Here is an 18,823-nt window from a genome sequence, read left to right as displayed (position 1 = left end):
CCGAGCCGTCCTGTGGCAGGACATGTCGGTCAACCTGGCCTCCACGCTGCTGCATCAGCTCTCAGGTCAGTACGTCCAGGTTGATCTATGACTCATTGGCGTCCGTGGTGCAGTGGTAGGGAGGTCAACCTCTGATCAGAAGATTGCAGGTTTGATTCCTGCCTTGCCCATGTGCTGAAGTGTCCTTGGGAAGGACACTGAACCCCGAATTGCCTCTGGTGGAAGGTTGGCGCTTGTGTTCGGCAGCAGAGCCACCACCAGTGTGTGAATGTGTGAATAGGACTGTGACTGTAAAACGCCTTTGAGGAAGGTAGAAAAGTGCTATACAAGTATTCTCCATTTACCAATACCCGGGACTGTCCGCTTTGGTTGGCAGCTGTGAAAGCTCTCCTAAACTCTGGACAAGTGATTCTGGTCTGCCTACACATTCTCACTCCCAACTCGTCATTTATGGAATATGGACGTACGGTTCAGGCCCTTTTTGACATTTTGGGTGCACCCAACGCGTCGTTTTTTGACATGTTGGTTGTTCCCATTAAATCACAGGTCCCTAACCCTCAGGATACTGTACCAGACGCGGTGATGGACGCAAAACTGGTACCAAGTTAGGGTCAGGGCACCGGTTTGGTACAGAGATTTGGGAACCCCTGATTAGCATCTGTGGCCTGGTACCAAGCGGCCCTCAGACCAGTACCAGTTCGCGGCCCGGAGGTTTGGGACCCCTGATATAATGGGAACAACCTGGAAATCAAGAAAAGACAAGTTGAGGACACCCAAAAAGTGACGCAAAGGGAGCCAGAACCACACTTCCATATATGATGAGCTGAGAGTGAGAATGAGTTGGCTCTGCATGAAGACGAGGGTCTCAGATAATTTCATTGGGAAGGTTTCATGGACTGGGCTGCACGGTGGCGCAGTGGTTAGCGCTCTTGCCTCACAGCGAGAAGGCCCCGGTTCGACTCCCGGCTGGGACCTTTCTGTGTGGAGTTTGCATGTTCTCCCTGTGCATGCGTGGGTTTTCACCGGGGACTCCGGCTTCCTCCCACCGTCCAAAAACATGCTTCATGGGTTAATTGGTGACTCTAACTTGCCCCTAGGTGTGACTGTGTGAGTGAATGGGTGTGTGATTGAGGCCCTGAGACAGACTGGCGACCTGTCCAGGGTGTACCCCGCCTTCGCCCATCAGTAGCCGGGATAGGCTCCGGCACTCCCGCGACCCCGAAAAGGGAAAGAGCGGTCAAGAAGATGGATGGATGAAAGGTTTCATGGACTGGTATTGACTCAATGGTTATAAACTATTGTCAGGATTTTGGGGAAAGGAGCAATCTTGGCCCTGCGACAGACTGGCAACTTGTCCATTGTGTAGGAGTGGCCGGGTTAGGCTCCAGCAGCCCCATGACAAACGGGACAAACGGATAAGAAGATGAATGGATGAATGAGCCATCTGATAAAAACGAGTCACGAAAAAGTTGCTAAATGTTGGTAGCATTGACTGCATCTGAGACTTAGAGAGTGAGTGAGTGCGACATCACCCATAGAATGTGCTTAACCTGCAACTCCAATGAAATTAAGTAATTTCAGTCGCGATACGGACGCCGCCATGTTGGAGCCAGACATCGTCAGTAATGCCTCAGTTCCAACTGCCCTTATGGTTGGATACGGGTTGTCCAATGGGTAAACCTGTATGGGGCATGCAGGTAATCTCCACGAACTATCAAGGTTTTAAGTGTTACTTTATGATACACTTACCACACACAATGCTAGGTTTAAACCACCTGAAACATTTTTCTGTGACTGCAAGAAAGACAAGAGGGATTAGTTCAGAGAGAGACTTTAGGCCTTCTCTTTCCGCTCTGAAGTTCTCTCTGTCCAAGCTCTCTATTTTATTCTGTTTGCAGCGTTCTCTAGTTACATTACGTTTGTAGCTCCTGAAGGGTGGGGAAAAGGACAGCTGCAAACCTACATCACTACAAATACACGCATCAACTAAGAAAACCTAAGAAAGAGAAGTTAAAATCACTCAAAACAAATATTTGATTAAAGCATGTACAATCCTATCACACGACAATGGTACGTTCCATTTTCATGACTTCCCTTGAGGTGGTTCCATGAGCTTTAAGGGAACTGTAGGACAAACAAGGTCTTCACGACCCTCTACGGACCTGGACAACCCAAAAACCGTACAGGTCAACCCTCGTAAGGCCTAAGCAGTGATTGGTTTGAAATCCGTCAATCAAAAGTTTCAAAGGTTTGAAGTGGCACCGCCTACTTTTCTTGGTCATCTGATTGGCCGGTTCATAACTTAATTCTTGCTCTGACTAGCAGATCAATAATTGTTTTTCTGACCAATAGAATGACTGAGTAAAAGCTGTTTAGAAGTTTGTAATAGTTATAAAAGTCTCTGGGATTTTGCCTTCTTGGATCCAGCGGATTCTTCCTGTTTGAGGTCACTCACTCCAGTTATCATATACAGTCAATGTTAGGTAGTGAGTAAGGGATAGTAAGTACACAATGAAGAGAATTATCTGTTTTTTGGTGGAGACACCCAAAGCAAACAAGATGAAGGTGTGGCAATCATTCGATAGAAATATACATTTTTTCATCATTCTTATAACTCTGGTAGAAGTACCTTTTCATTTTTAATATCATCTATCAGTACATTTAATCTTTTTATAATTTAATTTGATTTTTTAAAATAATTTTTAAGCATTTCTTCTCTTAATTTTCCTTCAGCTACTCAACATTTTAGTCACTGTGATTTAAATGACCTTTTCATTGTGAGTTTACAAGAATCAGTGAATGTTTCATTAACCTTCTAGAGCTAATTGTTGCTTTATTTACCATAAAACTTTGCATTTGGATAAAATTAAATGTTATTCTGTTTCATTTTAGCTTCAGTAACATTGAATTTCTCATCAACATCAGCAAATCCCACATTTCCTGGAATTCCTGGAAGAGCTTGAAAGTGGAATCATTAAACAAAATAAATAAAATATAAAGTGTTCAATGATTAAGTTGTGTGTTTTACATCCAGTTTACGCTTGATCCGATTAGTCACTTATCGATAAGATAATCGTTGATTAGTCGACTTTAGTTGTTTGTGGCAGCACTACTTTGGATAGCCATCCATATCCAATAGCTCGGGGGTGTATAAAAATCGGGCTGTTCTGTACGCCGTCAACATCATGACCACGCCAACGATTTTCCAAAAAATTGGGCGGCTGAATTAAATCTTGAAAATTTTGCCGATATGTCCTCATGGCGGAATTTCAAAAACTTTAAAATGGTAACTTTTTAACACAATTACGAACTATATATAGCATTACCTACGATAATGCTAGTGTAAATACTGTCAGCTGAATTTGGCCACTGAAGATGCTAGTGCTGATAGTTGAAGATGCTGAAATTAATAGCTAAAAACGCTGGAGCTGATAGCCAGCTAAAATATTAGCTAAATGCCAAATTAGCCTAAAAAACAAACTTAGGTTAGCCAAAACAGCTAGCTGAAAATAATAGCTAAACTTAAAAATATACTAACTGAAAAAAGCCTAAATTAGCCAAAACAGCTAGCATGTAGCTGAAATATTAGCTAAACTCCAAAATAGCCCAAGAAATCTTAATAAATGCCAAAATAGTCCAAAAGTTTTTAGATTTTAAAACTGTACATTTTGAATATGATTATGAATAATAAAAAAATCAGAAATATTATTCCACAATAAATCATTTTGAACCTTAAATAACTTTCAATGTTTTACTCTTTGTAAAAATATATTTTATCAAAAATATACAAGTTAGAAATGAGCTCTAGATAACATCGGGCCATTAATAACAATAAAATAAAATGATCTGGAGGGCCGGATAGAATTACCCGGAGGGCCGGATCCGGCCCCTGGGCCTTGACTTTGACACAAGTGACTTCAGCTTCACAACAGCTGCAAAGAAATCCTGAAGTTTCTTTTGTCTCAAAGATGAAGATCTGAAGCCTCGAGAAATTCAAAGATTGTAAAGTTTATGATCCAGCTGCTGCGTTGAGCTGCTTTAGGTTTGCAGATGTCTCTAATAAAGTGGAGCTTTCATAATTATCCTGCGACAGATCAAATCAACACCAAACAACTTTATGAGTTCAGTTTATTGCTTTTTTTTTAAACGATTTAAATGATTTTCTGTTGTTTTCCTGCAGAGAGAGCCGGTAAGTCCAGCAGCCAGCAGGTGGACAGGATGACTCCGCCCACTAGAAACAGGTAGAAGCGTCTTTCCTGCCATCAATCGGCGCTCTCCTGCGGACTTGTGGACCTCGGCCTGTTTGATGATGCCTTTGTTTCCCTCTCTGCAGTGCTGCTCTGAAGGTGGACGTGGAGTCCTTCCACCCTCTCAAACCTTTGAACTCCCAGGAATCTCCACCTGGTAAAAACGCTGCTCTCACTCGCTTCTTTGTGGCCGCACACTTATGCGTTTCACCGGCTAGACGTTTCTCTGTTATTGTGATGGTTTCAAAGCTACCACCTGAAAGGGCAACATTTATGATGTTTCACCTTCATTTGTCCCGTGTTCCTCACAGTCCAACGTTCTGGTCCAGGACTGTCCAGTCTTGGTTTCTGGGGAGATTTCTCTGCTGGGCTTCAATGACCTATTCAGTTATGATAAACCAGGATCAGGCTTAGTCAGTCTGAATCTGGAAGATTCCATGTTGTTTTTTGGTAGAATCAAAGTAGATCTGAATATTTGATACTGAACAAAAGTGTGGTTTGACACAAATGCTTAGAAAAGGCGTTCTGTTCAATGGTTTCTACGTTTTCATGGTTCTACGATACCTTGATCCACCAGTTATTCTCAACTCAAGTTGATATGAACTCCCCATACAGACGATCTAAACTGTTCATTAAGTCATTTTTATTCAACATACATGTTTTATGTGCTATTATAATAAATTGGAAACATTTATTTTGACAAACATGTTAGTTGTATGTCTGTACTCACCACATATAAGTAAATGTTAAAACATCAAACACACTCCACAGTCTCAGTATTTCTTTATGTTGATGCCAAAACTCTGTGGATCTTAAAGTATAGGATTTTTAGAAATGTAAAAATAAAATACTGTGTGTTTTTCGATGAGACGTAAAACACATTTTTTTTATATCTGGCCAAATTTCTTGGACTGTTTTAAAAACTCCATCGTTGCCGTTTTAACCCTTAAAATACATTTTTTATTAACAAAAACACATGTAAAACTAGAACCTTTATATGATTGAGAAGTAAACATGCTGAGAAAGCACACCAAGTATATATCTGATGTACCTTTTTTTTTAATAATCAAATATCTCAATAACAGATTATCTAGTATCTCATTATTGGATAATCTGATTCTCGTTTTAGGATTCTTCTCTTTTATTATTTGATTAACAGATATCTCTTTATAGTGTAATCTAATATGTAATTATTGTATAATCTGATATTTTATTATTGGATAATCTAATTTTTAGATAATCTGGTGTCTCTTTATTGGATAATCTGATTCTTTTTATATAAGTTTTGTATGCCTTTTTATTGGATAAATTGATATATCTTTATTTTATACTCTGATATGTGATTATTGCATAGCATGAATTTATATTTTTTGATATTCTGATATCTAATTTTTAGATAATCTGGTGTCTCATTATCAGATAATCTGATCTGTCATTGTATTATCTGATATTCTTTTATTGGATAATCTGATATCTCGTTTTTAGACAATCCTATCTCTCATGATTGGATAATCTGATGTGTCATTATTAGATAATCGGATTTCTTATTATTTAAAAAATCTGATTTGTCAGTATTGGATAATCTGAAATCTAATTATTGCATAATCTGAATAATTTTGAGATCATTTTATATCTAATCAGTTAATCTGATATCTCATTGTTGTGTAATCTGACCTTTTTTAGTGGATAATCTAATATCTAATTTTTGGATAATCTGATATCTCAATGTTAGAACATTTGATGTGTCGTTATTAGTTAATCTGATATCAAATTATTGGATAATCTGATGTCTCGGTATTGTATAATCTAATTTTAATATCGGTTATTCTGAAATTAAATTTTTAGATCATTTAATATCTTAATATTTAATAATTTGATATCTCATTGTTGGAAAAATCTGATATATATTTACTGGATAATCTAATATCTAATTATTTGATAAGATAATTCTCATTATCGGATATTCTTGTGTTTTTATTATCAGATAAATTGATCTTTTTATTTGATAATCTGATCTCATTATTAGATAATCTGATATCTTGGTTTTGTATAATCTGACATTTTAATATCGGTTCTGATGTCTAATATTTAGATAATTTAATAACTTAATATTTAATAATCTGATATCTCATTGTTGGATGATCTAATTCTTATTATCTGATATTCTTATGTTATCATCAGGTAAATTGATATCTCTTTATTTGATAATCTGATCTCATTATATCATAAACTGATATCTTGTTATCAGACAATCTGATCATTGGATAATCTGATATTTTAATGTCGGATTACCGCCCATGTTGGAGAAGGACATCAGATTATTCTGTCACCATGTCACCTAAAAATAACATTTCATTTCTGCATCAAGTCGCCCCAATTATCACCCGCCTTTCAGCCGTGCTACATTTTGCGCGTTCTGATGACTCATGGTGTAATTCTGATTGAGTAAATCAGTTTTCATCTTTGACAAACACAATCCTCCATCAGTCTGGTTAGTGAATCCAGATCAAAGTGTGTCTTCTCTGGTGTCTTAAACTTCCCTCGCTGTTCATGTCCTCCACAGACGTGTTACCTGCTGCAGCTGCTGTTGTTGTGTGTGTTTCTTGACTCCTAACGCATTAACGGTGAAGTCTATAGGAACTGACCCCATCTTTGTGAGTGGACCTCCTGGGATTTTCCAAGAGCCAGTGACCATGTTTAATTGATGATGTTTGTTGGTCATCTGTACAGCGTGTTCTGGTCTTCCTTCACGTCCTGCCTTTGACGTATTACCATTGACGTCCTGCCTAAAACATGCCGACATGCTCACTTCTGTCCAAAGTAGAGAGAAACCAGGAAAGAGACTTTAGACTATTAGTGTGTTCATTCAGTAAAACCACATAACGCTGTGATTGCTTAGTAAGCATTCACACTGTAGTGATTCTCCAGCTTCTTCCTCACGCTTTTCAGCAAGTAAAAACTCAATCACACCTTCAGTGATTTTAGCAATCTTGGTATCAAAACGTTCAGCTTGTTCAGGACATTACTGCTTGTATTTCTGATATTTATAAACTTTATAGATTTTGAATAATTTAGTGACATATGCCCCATAGGAAATGAATGAGAACGTCTTCAAATTTAGTATTTCTAAGTAGATTAGCAACGAGTCTTTAAATATATTCATGGGTTATGTTTTTTATTGTAATTTAAAAAAAATGTCATTGAGCTGTTATATTAGCATTACGCTAGCATAATGCTAGCTCATTTTGGTAACGTGTCATCTACTGAGGTTTTTTAAAGCTATTTTTGGAGTTTAGCTAATATTTTAGCAACATGCTAACGTTTTTGGTGAATTTGTTATCCACTGGGGTAATTAGCCTAATTTAGCCTCTATGAACCCTTTCTTACCTTTGCAATTAATTTCCCGTTTACCGATCTGAAGAAATAAATCAGTTTACTTTTTTGTTAAATTATTTATCTACCGGGGTTTTTAGGCTAATTTAGAGTTTAGCTTCTATTTTAGCAACATGCTAACATTTTTAGCTAATTTGTTATCTACTGTGGTTTTTATAGGCTAATTTAGAGTTTAGCTTCTATTTTAGCAACAGGCTAATGGTTTTTACTAATTTAGTTTACCAAGGAATTTTAGGCTTTTTTGGAGTTTAGCTAGTTTTTAGTCAACAAGCTAGGTTTTTTGGGGGATATTTTGGAATCTACTGAGTTCTTTGGGGGCTAATTTTGAGTTTAGTTAATATTTAAGCAACACATTAGATATTTTTTGCAAATTTGGTATGTATTAGGTATTTTTAAGCAGTTTTACTACAAATTTTTCATCAGTTTCAGTGCTCTTTCATAGTTCTTTACTGAAATGTCCAGTTTTTTAGCAAATTTAAAATTTTGCATTTTCAGCAAATCCCTTCAGGAATTATAGTAAATTGCGTCACCATTTTCAGCAAAAAGCTTCAGCGACTACTTTCAGCTAAAAGCATTCACACTAGCATTATCACAGGTAGTGCAACTTTTCTAGTTCTCTCTTCTTTTTCTAATTTATCCTCCAAGGATCATCCCCTCTCTTTTCTCCTTTATGGATGCCGCCTGATGTGTAAAAAAAAAACTCACATTTTTATGGTATTTGTACGTCTGCCTCCGGATGTTTTCTCCTATAATTCATAGGAGTGGGTTGACTATGTTTTCTTGATACAAAGATACAACAGCGACAGACATTAGTGTGAAATAACCGTCAAGGTTTGAATGTAACGAGTACAGATGTTGAAGACATGATCGCTAACGTGTTTCAATGAAACCCCGAATGGGTGAGCCTGAATGTGCAGCTGCTCCTGTTTTCTTTGAGGGGGTGTAGATCTTTGAATATTGATAGTCGTCTCATGGGACTGTTTTCTTCTCATCACATATTGAGTCACCGTGTGATGCTCATCATCGGTGTGCTCGGCTGCCCTGTAATGTGCGCTAATTAGAAATGACTTTGACTGTCGGCCTGGAAGGACCGACGGTCTGATAGGATCTAACTGAACCTACAGGTCAGATGGGAAGCAGATGGTCACTGATGTTGTTCTGGTCCACACTTTGGTTTGTAACACACTCATTATGTCTTGTAGAGAGACCGTGAAAGAGAAATGTAGCAGTTACACAAGTATGCAGTGCAGAGGGGATATTGTTATGGATGCTTCTGACACCGACGGCTGCCGTTCAGAGACTAGAGAAGTAGAAGGAACAGGATGTTCTCCACCAGATCATTCAAATGTTCTCACAGTGGTTTAGTCAAAAGACAGAAATTGGAGAAGCTTGTGGTTGGCATCATAAACTAATGGGTTCTATGGCCATTTATTCTAAGAGCGGCCTTCACGATGGCTAAAATCCAAAATCACGTTCCAGCATGCAAGAATGACTGGACTGGACTTACGATTCACACCTATTGGATGATGGAAATGCCCTCCAAGAAGTCCTACAGCACAAATGAATCAGGGATTAATGGGGATTCTCCACTGTGTGGTTAACCGAAGATTGTCCTGATCATGAACGAGCATTAAAGGAGATTTTACTGCTAGAGAAAATGGTTAGGACCTAAAAGCAGCTGGAAGAACCTTCATGTACCTACCACTCATTGACAAGAATCAACTAGATGTACTAGCGATAATGCAAGTGTGAATGCTGTAAGATGAATGTAGCTGCTAAATATGTTAAACCTGATAGCTGAAAATGCTGAAGCTAAAAGCTTGCTAAAATATTTGCTAAATTCAACTTTGGCCAAAAGACGTAAAAAAAATATATAATTTTACCAAAACAGCTAGCATGATATTAAAATATTAGCTAGTTTAGCCTAAAAAATAGAGACATTTCTAATTTTGCTAAAACAGCTAGCATAGTGCTAAATTATTGGCTAAATGCCAGTTTCGCCAAAAAAAATTGAAAAATGCCTAACTTTATAAAAACAGCTAGCATAACTCTAAATTATTAGCTAAATTCCAGTTTAGCCAAAAACACTGAAGAAATGTCTAATTTTGCTAAAACAGCTAGCATAATGCTAAATTATTAACTAGTTTAGCCTAAAAAACAGAGACATTTCTAGTTTTGCTAAAACGGTTAGCATAATGCTAAAATATTAGATAAATGCCAGTTTCACCGAAAAAAAATGAAAAATGCCTAATTTTATAAAAACAGCTCGCATAACTCTAAATTATTAGCTAAATTCCAGTTTAGCCAAAAGCACTGGAGAAATTTCTAATTTTGCTAAAACAGCTAGCATAATGCTAAAATATTAGCTAAATGCTAGTTTAGCCAAAAATACTGGAATAATGTCTCATTTTGCCAAAACAGCTAGCAAAATGCTAACATATTAGCTAAACTCCAAATTTGCCTAAATAACAAAGTATTTCTATTTTTTTACCAAAACGGCTAGCATAAAGCTAAAATATTAGCACAGTTGCAAATTAGCTTTAAAAAATGTAAAAATATCTAAATTGACCTAAAACAGCTAGCATGTAAAATAAAAGCTAAACTCCTCTAAAAAATCTAGTAGTTACTGAGGTCCTTCTTTAAAGAGAAATCCAATTTGTCAGGAAATGTTAGGTAGATACAGAAGACTTAGCTAAATAAGATGTCTCCGACATCTAGGTGAACCAGGAAACCAAAAAACTCAAGTCCAGAAATGGTGCATTTTTGTTCAAAGTTCTGCAAACTGAGACTGTTTCACTAAATGGAGTGTGGAGCGTCAAAGACACTCCAGGATGAAACAGACGATCCTGGAGGATATCAGGTAGATGGTCCCCAGAGATGAACTGCAAAGTGAAAGCCTCGGGCAGCAGAAACCTCCCAGGAAGAAGAGGAACGAAGGAAAGAAATGTCATAAAAAATAAGCTTCTGCACTGCATACACCACCTATATGTTCAAGGAATGATGATGTATAGGAATCCTCTCAACGTCGAGAAGTGGGGGAGTGATGATGACAGTACAAGAAGAAGTCGTAAAAAAACATGTTCCTACTCTCTCCAGAACGTAGAACTAACAAAATATCAAGATTGTAGACCACTCGGTGAACCCACAGAGCGAAAATGTTCACGGACATTTTTTCTATGGGCGTGCTGCTCATACAACAGGGTGAAATAGGTGAGATGCAGGCGTGTAAGAGACAATCACAGTTTAGTTTGTATTAGTGCTGTCACTAATGACTATTTTAGTAGTCGACTAATCACTGATCATTTTTTCATGATTAGTCGACTAATCGTGGCAGCCCTAGTTTGTATTCACATTCAAAGGGTGTCCTATAGGCACTTATGTATCGCGTGTATAGCATACGAATACTTCATGATACACTCACCACTCTCACAACAATGGTACGGTCCATCTTCAGCGACTAAGGTTTAAATGCCATCTGAGATGTGGGTGGAGCTTGTTATTAGCTGTAAGAAGTGTTACGTCCTGCTGCTACTCCTGGACCTTTTTCCATCCAGTCCCTCTGCTCACCTGTCAGGTGTGTCTTCATTGGCTAGCTATTTAAGACATGCAGGGAGCAGGTAGCATGGTGTTGTCGGTTTCAGTCTCTTTTCCCCTCTTTGTCCTCAGCAGTCTTACACTGTTGGGTTTTGTTATTTTAGTTTGTGGTTGGTAGTCTTAGTTTGCAGACTTTGTTTGTTTGTTTTCTTAAGGTAGGTTTGGTTAGGCAGCTGATGACTCCGACGGCTGACATGACTGAGTCATGGTCAAGGTTTCAATTTGTCTTTTTGTTTCAACCAGAATACTAATTGCTTTTCATGACACAGTTTCTTTGGTTCCATTATTGAATAAACTGTGCTCCTTTTTGTTACTGGTGTCCAGTTTTTTTTTAATGTCCCCCCCTATGTTTGAGCCAGGTCATCCTATTGGGACCGTAAAAATTGGGGTCTCATCCGGGATATGTTACCCCCCTCTCGTCTGGGATAGGTCCCAGGCATAGGTGGCTCGTTTCTGTCCTCGTTTTTGCCATGTAATTTGTCCTGTTGGACCAGTGGCAGTTTTTGGTTTGAATGCTGTATCCTGTTTTTTTTTTATGTTCAATGTGGGAAAATGTCGATTGAATTCATAGAATTTCAGCCACACTGAAAGCCTGTCGTTCTTTTGAAGTGTTTGTACGTCCGCCTGTAGTGTTTTTGCTGTTCCCCTCGTAGTTAGATTAGTTTTTAATGACCACGCTATGGTGCGTCGCCTCGTGTCGGAGTTATGAGTTTATGCTGCCCTCTGGCTCCATAATAAAGGAGGTTGTGGAGGGAAATGACACAGCCTGCAGTCAGGTGGAGGTTTAACAGTAATAACCTCCAGAGGGACTCCTCATTAGGAGACTTGTTTCACAAATCACTTAGCTGATTTATAAACATGACTTTTTCTCTCTCTCCCCCACAGAATCCCGGACGAGCCCCAGCAGAGATCAAACCACAGGCTGCTCTTACTTCTTCAGGTAATTCCTTTTTTATATATATATAAAAAATATCTGATTGGCAGAAAGTGATGACGACATTAGAAAGCTCCAGCATAGCGCTAAGCTAGCATTTCTAATGTTTCCCTCTTTTGGTGGTATTCTTCTTAGCTCCAATATTTTTTCAAACAACATTAAATTCCTGTTATACACGACTACAGATGTAACTATTCTTTGTGATTCGGTTAAAAACCGATTCAAACTTGTCAACGTGTTTATTGTTGCAGAAAATGTAAAAATTAGCTTGTCGCGGCCCGTGCCTTCATTTACAAATGCAGACTTGATGACATTTTTCCATGCAGGCTTGCTGTAAGTGTGCAAACGTAGCAGACAGGCATTTTTGGTATTTACTAAGGTATTTAGGCTATTTCGGAGTTTAGCTAATATTTCAGCTAAATGCTAGCTGTTTTTGGCTAATTTAGGCGCTTTTCGTTTTTTAGGCTATTTTGGAGTTTAGCTAATATTTTAGCTATATGCTAGCTGTTTTGGCTAATTTAGGCGCTTTTTGTTTTTTTTAGACTTTTTTGGAGTTTAGCTAATGTGTCAGCTATATGCTAGCTGTTTTAGGTAATTTAGGCTTTTTTCGTTTTTTTTAGGCCGTTTTGGAGTTTAGCTAATATTTCAGCTATATGCTAGCTGTTTGGGCTAATTTAGGCGCTTTCTGTTTTTTAGGCTATTTTGGAGTTTAGCTAATATTTCAGCTACATGCTAGATGTTTTGGCTAATTTAGGCTTATTTCCTTTTTTAGGCTTTTGTTTTTAGTTTAGCTAATATTTCATCTTTATGCTAGCTTTTTCGCTAACTTGGGCTTTTTCAGTTTTTTAGGGTAATTTGGCATATAGCTAATATTTTAGCGGGATATCAGCTTCAGCTTTTTCAGCTATCAACTTCTGTGATTTCAGCTATCAGCTTCACCATTTTTAGCTATCAATTTCAGTATTTTCAGTGGCCACTTTCAGCTCACAGCATTAAAACTAGCATTATAGCAGGTAATGCTATATATCTTATTTGTATTAAATCCTTTCTGTTATTAGGAAAACAGACAGTTTGATATAAGAGGCAAAAAGAAAACATACTTGACCTTAAAATGCCTTTAATTCATTGTGTTGAGAAAAAAAAAAATCAGAAAAATCGAAATTGTGACTTTAAAAGTGTGAATCGAATCGTGGCTTGATTGCATCGTTAAATCTTTATACATGATGTACAAAGAGTAAAGCAAGAAAAAGAAGTGCTTCTGGATGAACTCCATTGTTGTTGCTTTTCTAGTCGTCCCACTACAATGACACGCTAGCGGTCTATATCATGCAGGAGCAGTGATAACACGCCACCAAAATAAACTTCACATCAAAGTCTTTAGTTTTCAGTTTAGACAACACTAGTTTAAAACATGGTATCATCTGCAAACATTCGAACTTTCAGGAGTTCAATGTTACCCAGCCTGCACCTGGGCGGACCGAAGTACCTTTTAACTACTCAGAAACATCGGGGATGGAGCAGCATTGTTGAATGTAGAATTCTGGGTATTTTCTTTAAAGTTTCTAAGATTTAAGCAATATAAAATGCATTTGGTCGTGATACAAGTTCGTTTCTTCAACTAGTGTGGCGTTACTATGGTTACTCGCGTTTGCCCGGTCAGGGTGGACCCTCACGTCTTCTGTCCGACTCCTTCAGGTGTCACGTCTGTGGCTTTGAAACTGAGGGCCACGCCCTTTTCCAGAGTCACATGACAGAGCATCGCCAATGGGAGCAGAGCTGCTTCTCGCTGCACTGCTGCATCTGCAGCCACTCGACCAATCAGGAGGCAGAGATGAGGGGTCACATGGACACGCACCTCCAGGGAGATGCGGGGCAGACCAGGTGGGTTCTAATACTATAAACACACAAAAAATGTTTTTACAATTCATTCTAGCCTAAATAAATCTGTTTATGAAAAAATGTTTTTGTTAAATTAGATTCTATTCTAATTTTTACGTTTTTTTTTTCTTCATAAAAGTAAAAAAACTCTGAGAGCATCAAGACTTCTAACTTTATTTGGTTCTTTAATCTCTAAAGAACTTTCTTTTTTCTTCTTCTAAAAATAAAAAACACGATCATTTCTGTCAAGCCAACATGTATTCAGATCAACGTTTAAATGAAAAGTAATTTTTTAAAATCTATTCTTTATCTTCTGTGCAACAAAACTTGTAGGTGAATCCGAATTGGTTAAATAAAAAAATAAAAATTGCCAAAATCAGTTTCTGTTGCCTCAAAGATCAGATTAGATCATCATCAGATTAACTACAATCTAACTTTATTTAAGCTGTAACAGTAGTTTTAAAGAGGAATAAAGGGGCGGAGCTTGGTTTTGACTCCGCCCCTAGAGATCGCGTTTGTACTAAGATGAGGTTTTAAGAAGAGTTTGTGTGTATTTGTGTAGAGAATGTGTGTGTCTGTATGTGTGTGCGCATATATGTGTAAGATGTGCTGTGTGTGTATTACACACACAACACATTTACAGGCTGTGTGTATGTTTGAGGGTTTTGTGTGTTCTGTGCACATGTTCTGTTTTCTGTGTTTGTGTGTAGTAAAGCTGAAACATCAGAAGCCCCTCCCCTAAAGTCTTTGTTCCGTGTTCCTTTCCGTGTTCCCTCTCCTCCCCTCTCAGATGCGGAGTTGCCCTTCCCGCCTCTTCCAGCAGTGCCCTGGCAGTTGCCGTGGCAACCCAGGCAGAAAAGACCAGCTCGGAACACTGCTGCCGCATCTGCCAGAGGTCGTTTCCAGGGCAACAGGAGCTGCAGGTTCACTTCCAGGGTCATCGTCAAGGCAACCAGTACCGGTGCGACCGGTGCGGTCACCTGACACGGACAGCCAACAAGCTGGTGGAGCACGTGCGCGTGCACACGGGCGAGCGCCCCTTCACCTGCCAGCTGTGCCCCTACAGCGCCAAGCGGCGGGACAGTCTCCGGCTGCACTGCAAGGTGAAGCACGGCATGCACGGGAACGCCGCCGACGCGCCCGGCGACGTGCACACTCACCGCTCCTACGCGCACGCAGACGGCCAGCGCTCCAACAAACACGTGCAGCGGCTGCACACTCCGTCCAGCACACACACTGCCTCCTCCTCCTCCTCCTCTCCGCTCTCTGACCGCACAGGATGGAGGGATTTATCTCCTCTGCTCCCCATCACCACCCTCATCTCCCTGAAACCTCGCTCTCCTTCATCCTTCTCCTCCTCTTTCTCCAGCAAACACTCCTTCCTCAGTTACCTCGGCCTGACAGCTTCATCATGAATGCTGCTTCCTCTCCATCCGTCCTCGGGACGGTGAGAGCAACAAAGTCCTTGATCTGCTGCCAAAAAGCTCGGAGAAGGTCAGAGACCTGCAGGTCTGCAGCAGATCCTCTGCAGATGATCTGCTGCAAGCCGTCTGCTACAGGTCATCTGGTGCAGTCGTCTGTTCAGGGTCATCTGGTGCAGATGATCTGCTGCCAAAAAGGTGGAAGAAGGTCAGAGGTCTTCTGCTGCATTCGTCTGCTTCAGGTTCTGCTGCAGTCGTCTGCTTCAGGTTCTGCTGCAGTCGTCTGCTTCAGGTTCTGCTGCAGTCGTCTGCTTCAGTCTTCTGCCGCAGTCGTCTGCTTCAGGTTCTGCAGCAGCTCTTCTGTTGTAGGTCGTCTGCAGGTCGTCTGCGGCAGTCATCTGCTTCAGGTCGTCTGCTGCAGTCGTCTGCAGCAGTCTTCTGCTGCAGACGACTGTTGTAGGTCATCTGCAGATCATTTGCTGCAGTCGTCTGCTTCAGGTCGTCTGCTGCAGTTGTCTGCTTCAGGTCGTCTGCTTCAGTCTTCTGCAGCATTCTTCTGGTTCAGGTCGTCTGCAGGTCGTCTGCAGGTCTGCTCCAAAAGGAGCTGTTCTTTTCCCTCATTCGTCTCTTGCATCGTTCTCCTGGTTCAGCTCCACCCGACTCTCTAACCACAGATTTTCCTCCTTTCCTTCGTCCTTCACCGAGAAACCAGGACGCTTCAAAGTGAGGACCGTTTGGGCCAAAGCCTGTGAGCGACTTTAGAATCTCCTTCAGAAGGAGCGGTCCTCCTGGAGGAGGCGAGGAGGCTGCACCTCCTCTGATCAGGTTTAGCTTCATCTTTCAGGCTCATCCGAGAAAAAGACTCATGAACGCTCTCTGAGGCTGAACTCTCTCTGACTGAAGACACTCCAGCGCTCCAACATCACTTCACTCCTAGAAACTTCTAAAGCCGACGGCTGAGACGTTTTTCAAAATAAGAGCAACTCTCAGGTTAATATTTGTAGAGAAACAGATAAAACTATTTCATTTACACTTTATTTAGTTTTATTTCTATGAGGAAGTTTCATATTCAACCATGGTAACCTGGTAAACAGAAATTCTAGTTAAAGAGTTCAAAACCGACTTTACTTCCCGTCTGACTGATTCATCTGATGAGTAGAAAAGGAAATGATGACATCATAGATGTGAGCTGATGAATTACTGATAAAAACACAAAAATACCTTCAAGTAACCTGATTTTAAAGTTAATTTTTAACGTTAATCAGTTCACTTTTATGGAAATGTGTTGAATCTATTGACTGTATATAAGAACTGGACTAAGTCAGATACTTCCTGTTTGAAATGTCAGGGGGGCGGAGTTACTCCGTCTAGTTCTCATATACAATTGATGGATTAATCGCAGAAAAATGTGTGAAAATTCATTTATAGAATGTTTTTACCCTTTTTAAATCAAAAATGTTTGATTTCTTTTATTTTAATGTCTAATCCAAACATCGAGACGATAAAATATTCAGTCAATGAGTCTCCAGGTTGTTCCTCTTAAAAAACTGAGTTTGGTCTTTAAAATCTAAAAATAAAATTTTAACATTTATATAAATATAATAAATAGGATATTAGAAAAATTCGGGATGTGCGATATTATCAATATCGCGATGACGATTACAATACACGACCGTGTAGCAGAACAACTAAGCTAGGCGAGTGTCTAGCATAAGAGCGGTCCATCCGATTGGTCAAATGTGAAAAGGGCTTTTTTAATTTGTTAAGTTCGTCGAGCCACCTTTAGATGGTTTTCGTATTTTAGGTAACCATCTACTGGGATTTAAGCCGTCTTTTCGTGTGTTTCTCTAGCTGATACTGCGATGACGATAAATTTGCGATGTATTGCACAGGTCTAATATAAAATATTATTGACAAATGTTAAACCTCAGAGTTTTCACAAAAGGTACATTTATTCAAGAAGTTTAAAAACGTCACAGAATGTTTTAATGAATATTTTAAAACATAAGATCTTTAAGTGATTTAATCTAAAAAAAATCTTTCAACTCGGAAAAATTTTGATCAAAAAATGAGTTTTAGTGAGAAAAATATTTAGTAAAATGTAACTCTGAGAGTTGCTCTTCATTTAATTTTATTTTCAACCATCGGCTGTTTCTTTTTAAGTTTTTAAGGAGTTTCTGGATGATTGTGATGACATTTGTGTTGAATATCACTAAACAATGTATTTGTGTTTACAGAACTACTCAGACCTCCTATGGGAGGCTAAAGTGTGTTAACGTTGCACTACAATGTAGTTTTACTGACTAAAACTGGAACCACTTTAAGCCATTTTTTACCACTAAGGGGAAATCAGTTCATTCTGTCCAGTTCAGATCCACAACCAGCGAGACGACGAAGCTCCGGAACTGCTGGGATCAACCAGATGATGCCATCCTCAAACTGGACTCATACCAAACCAGGTTTTTACCATGTATATGTTGAACTCACCTAATCCACGTTATTCTCAATCTGGAGTCGAAGACGTGGATTACCTAACACTTATCGATATGTATTTAATCATAGTATAAGACTTAATCTAGAAGACTTGTGCATTTTTGCATGTTTTTTCTGTGAATTTAGAAGAAAAAAAGCAAAAACTCGGTTACTTTCACACAAACTGGAGCAGAAACTTGAAAGAAGTCAATCAAATATTAAAAAATTTAAAAAAAAGGGGCGGCGAACATGCCGGTCTCACCGGACACGCCGGAGCAACGAAGTGCTGCAGTTATTTATCATGTAGAGCTTTATTTGCAGATTTTTAAGGGAAATTCAAGCGCTGTTTGAAATGTAAATAAAAGGGGATGTTACGACTTGCTTTTCATTTAAATCACTTCATACCAGAAAACGTCGGCGGTAACATCATACCCGGAGAAATTTGGTCGCAAAATTCACAGCAAACACACATTTTTTTAATTAGTTTGCATTAAAAGTAACAGCCAGAAATAATATAATTTATTTTCTTGTCAAAAAAATACTTGACTACTATTTATTTACCAGCTGAACTTACATGATGCTGCAAAAGTGGAAGATTTATGGATTTCAGAGAATTCCCTGTGGAATGGAGAACAGTTTTTTACAATCTTTTCATCGAATACAGTAAAAGCAAATCGTCTCATACGTTTATTTTTCTGCACTTTCAAAGATTTTTTAACAAATATTTTTGACTATTTCTTTGTCCTATTTTTTAATGCTATTTTTTATTTAGTTTATTTTTATTTTTGTTTTATATTTTATTTTACCTTTTATTTTTGACTGATTTTTTTATTTATTTGGCTGCTGTTTTTTATGGGTGCTATTCTTTTTTTACTACATTTTTC

At 38.8% G+C, this 18,823-nt stretch overlaps 1 protein-coding gene across 1 annotated transcript; it reads left to right on the top strand.

Moving 5' to 3' along the window:
* LOC112156019 (zinc finger protein 335) lies at positions 1-18,165 on the top strand (the record flags this gene model as incomplete). The annotated part of the gene is given in 6 exon segments (XM_024288138.2): positions 1-65; positions 4,181-4,241; positions 4,334-4,404; positions 12,120-12,174; positions 13,864-14,049; positions 14,837-18,165. Coding segments are annotated over 6 exon segments (1,063 nt in total), but the record flags the coding sequence as incomplete, so codon positions are not given.
* Between the last annotated feature and the right edge of the window lie 658 nt (positions 18,166-18,823).

The sequence above is a fragment of the Oryzias melastigma genome, linkage group LG18 (genome assembly GCF_002922805.2).
Source record: "Oryzias melastigma strain HK-1 linkage group LG18, ASM292280v2, whole genome shotgun sequence".
Lineage (NCBI taxonomy): Eukaryota > Metazoa > Chordata > Actinopteri > Beloniformes > Adrianichthyidae > Oryzias > Oryzias melastigma.
Note: the sequence above shows the minus strand (reverse complement) of the source record. Positions and strands in the feature narration are given on the sequence as shown.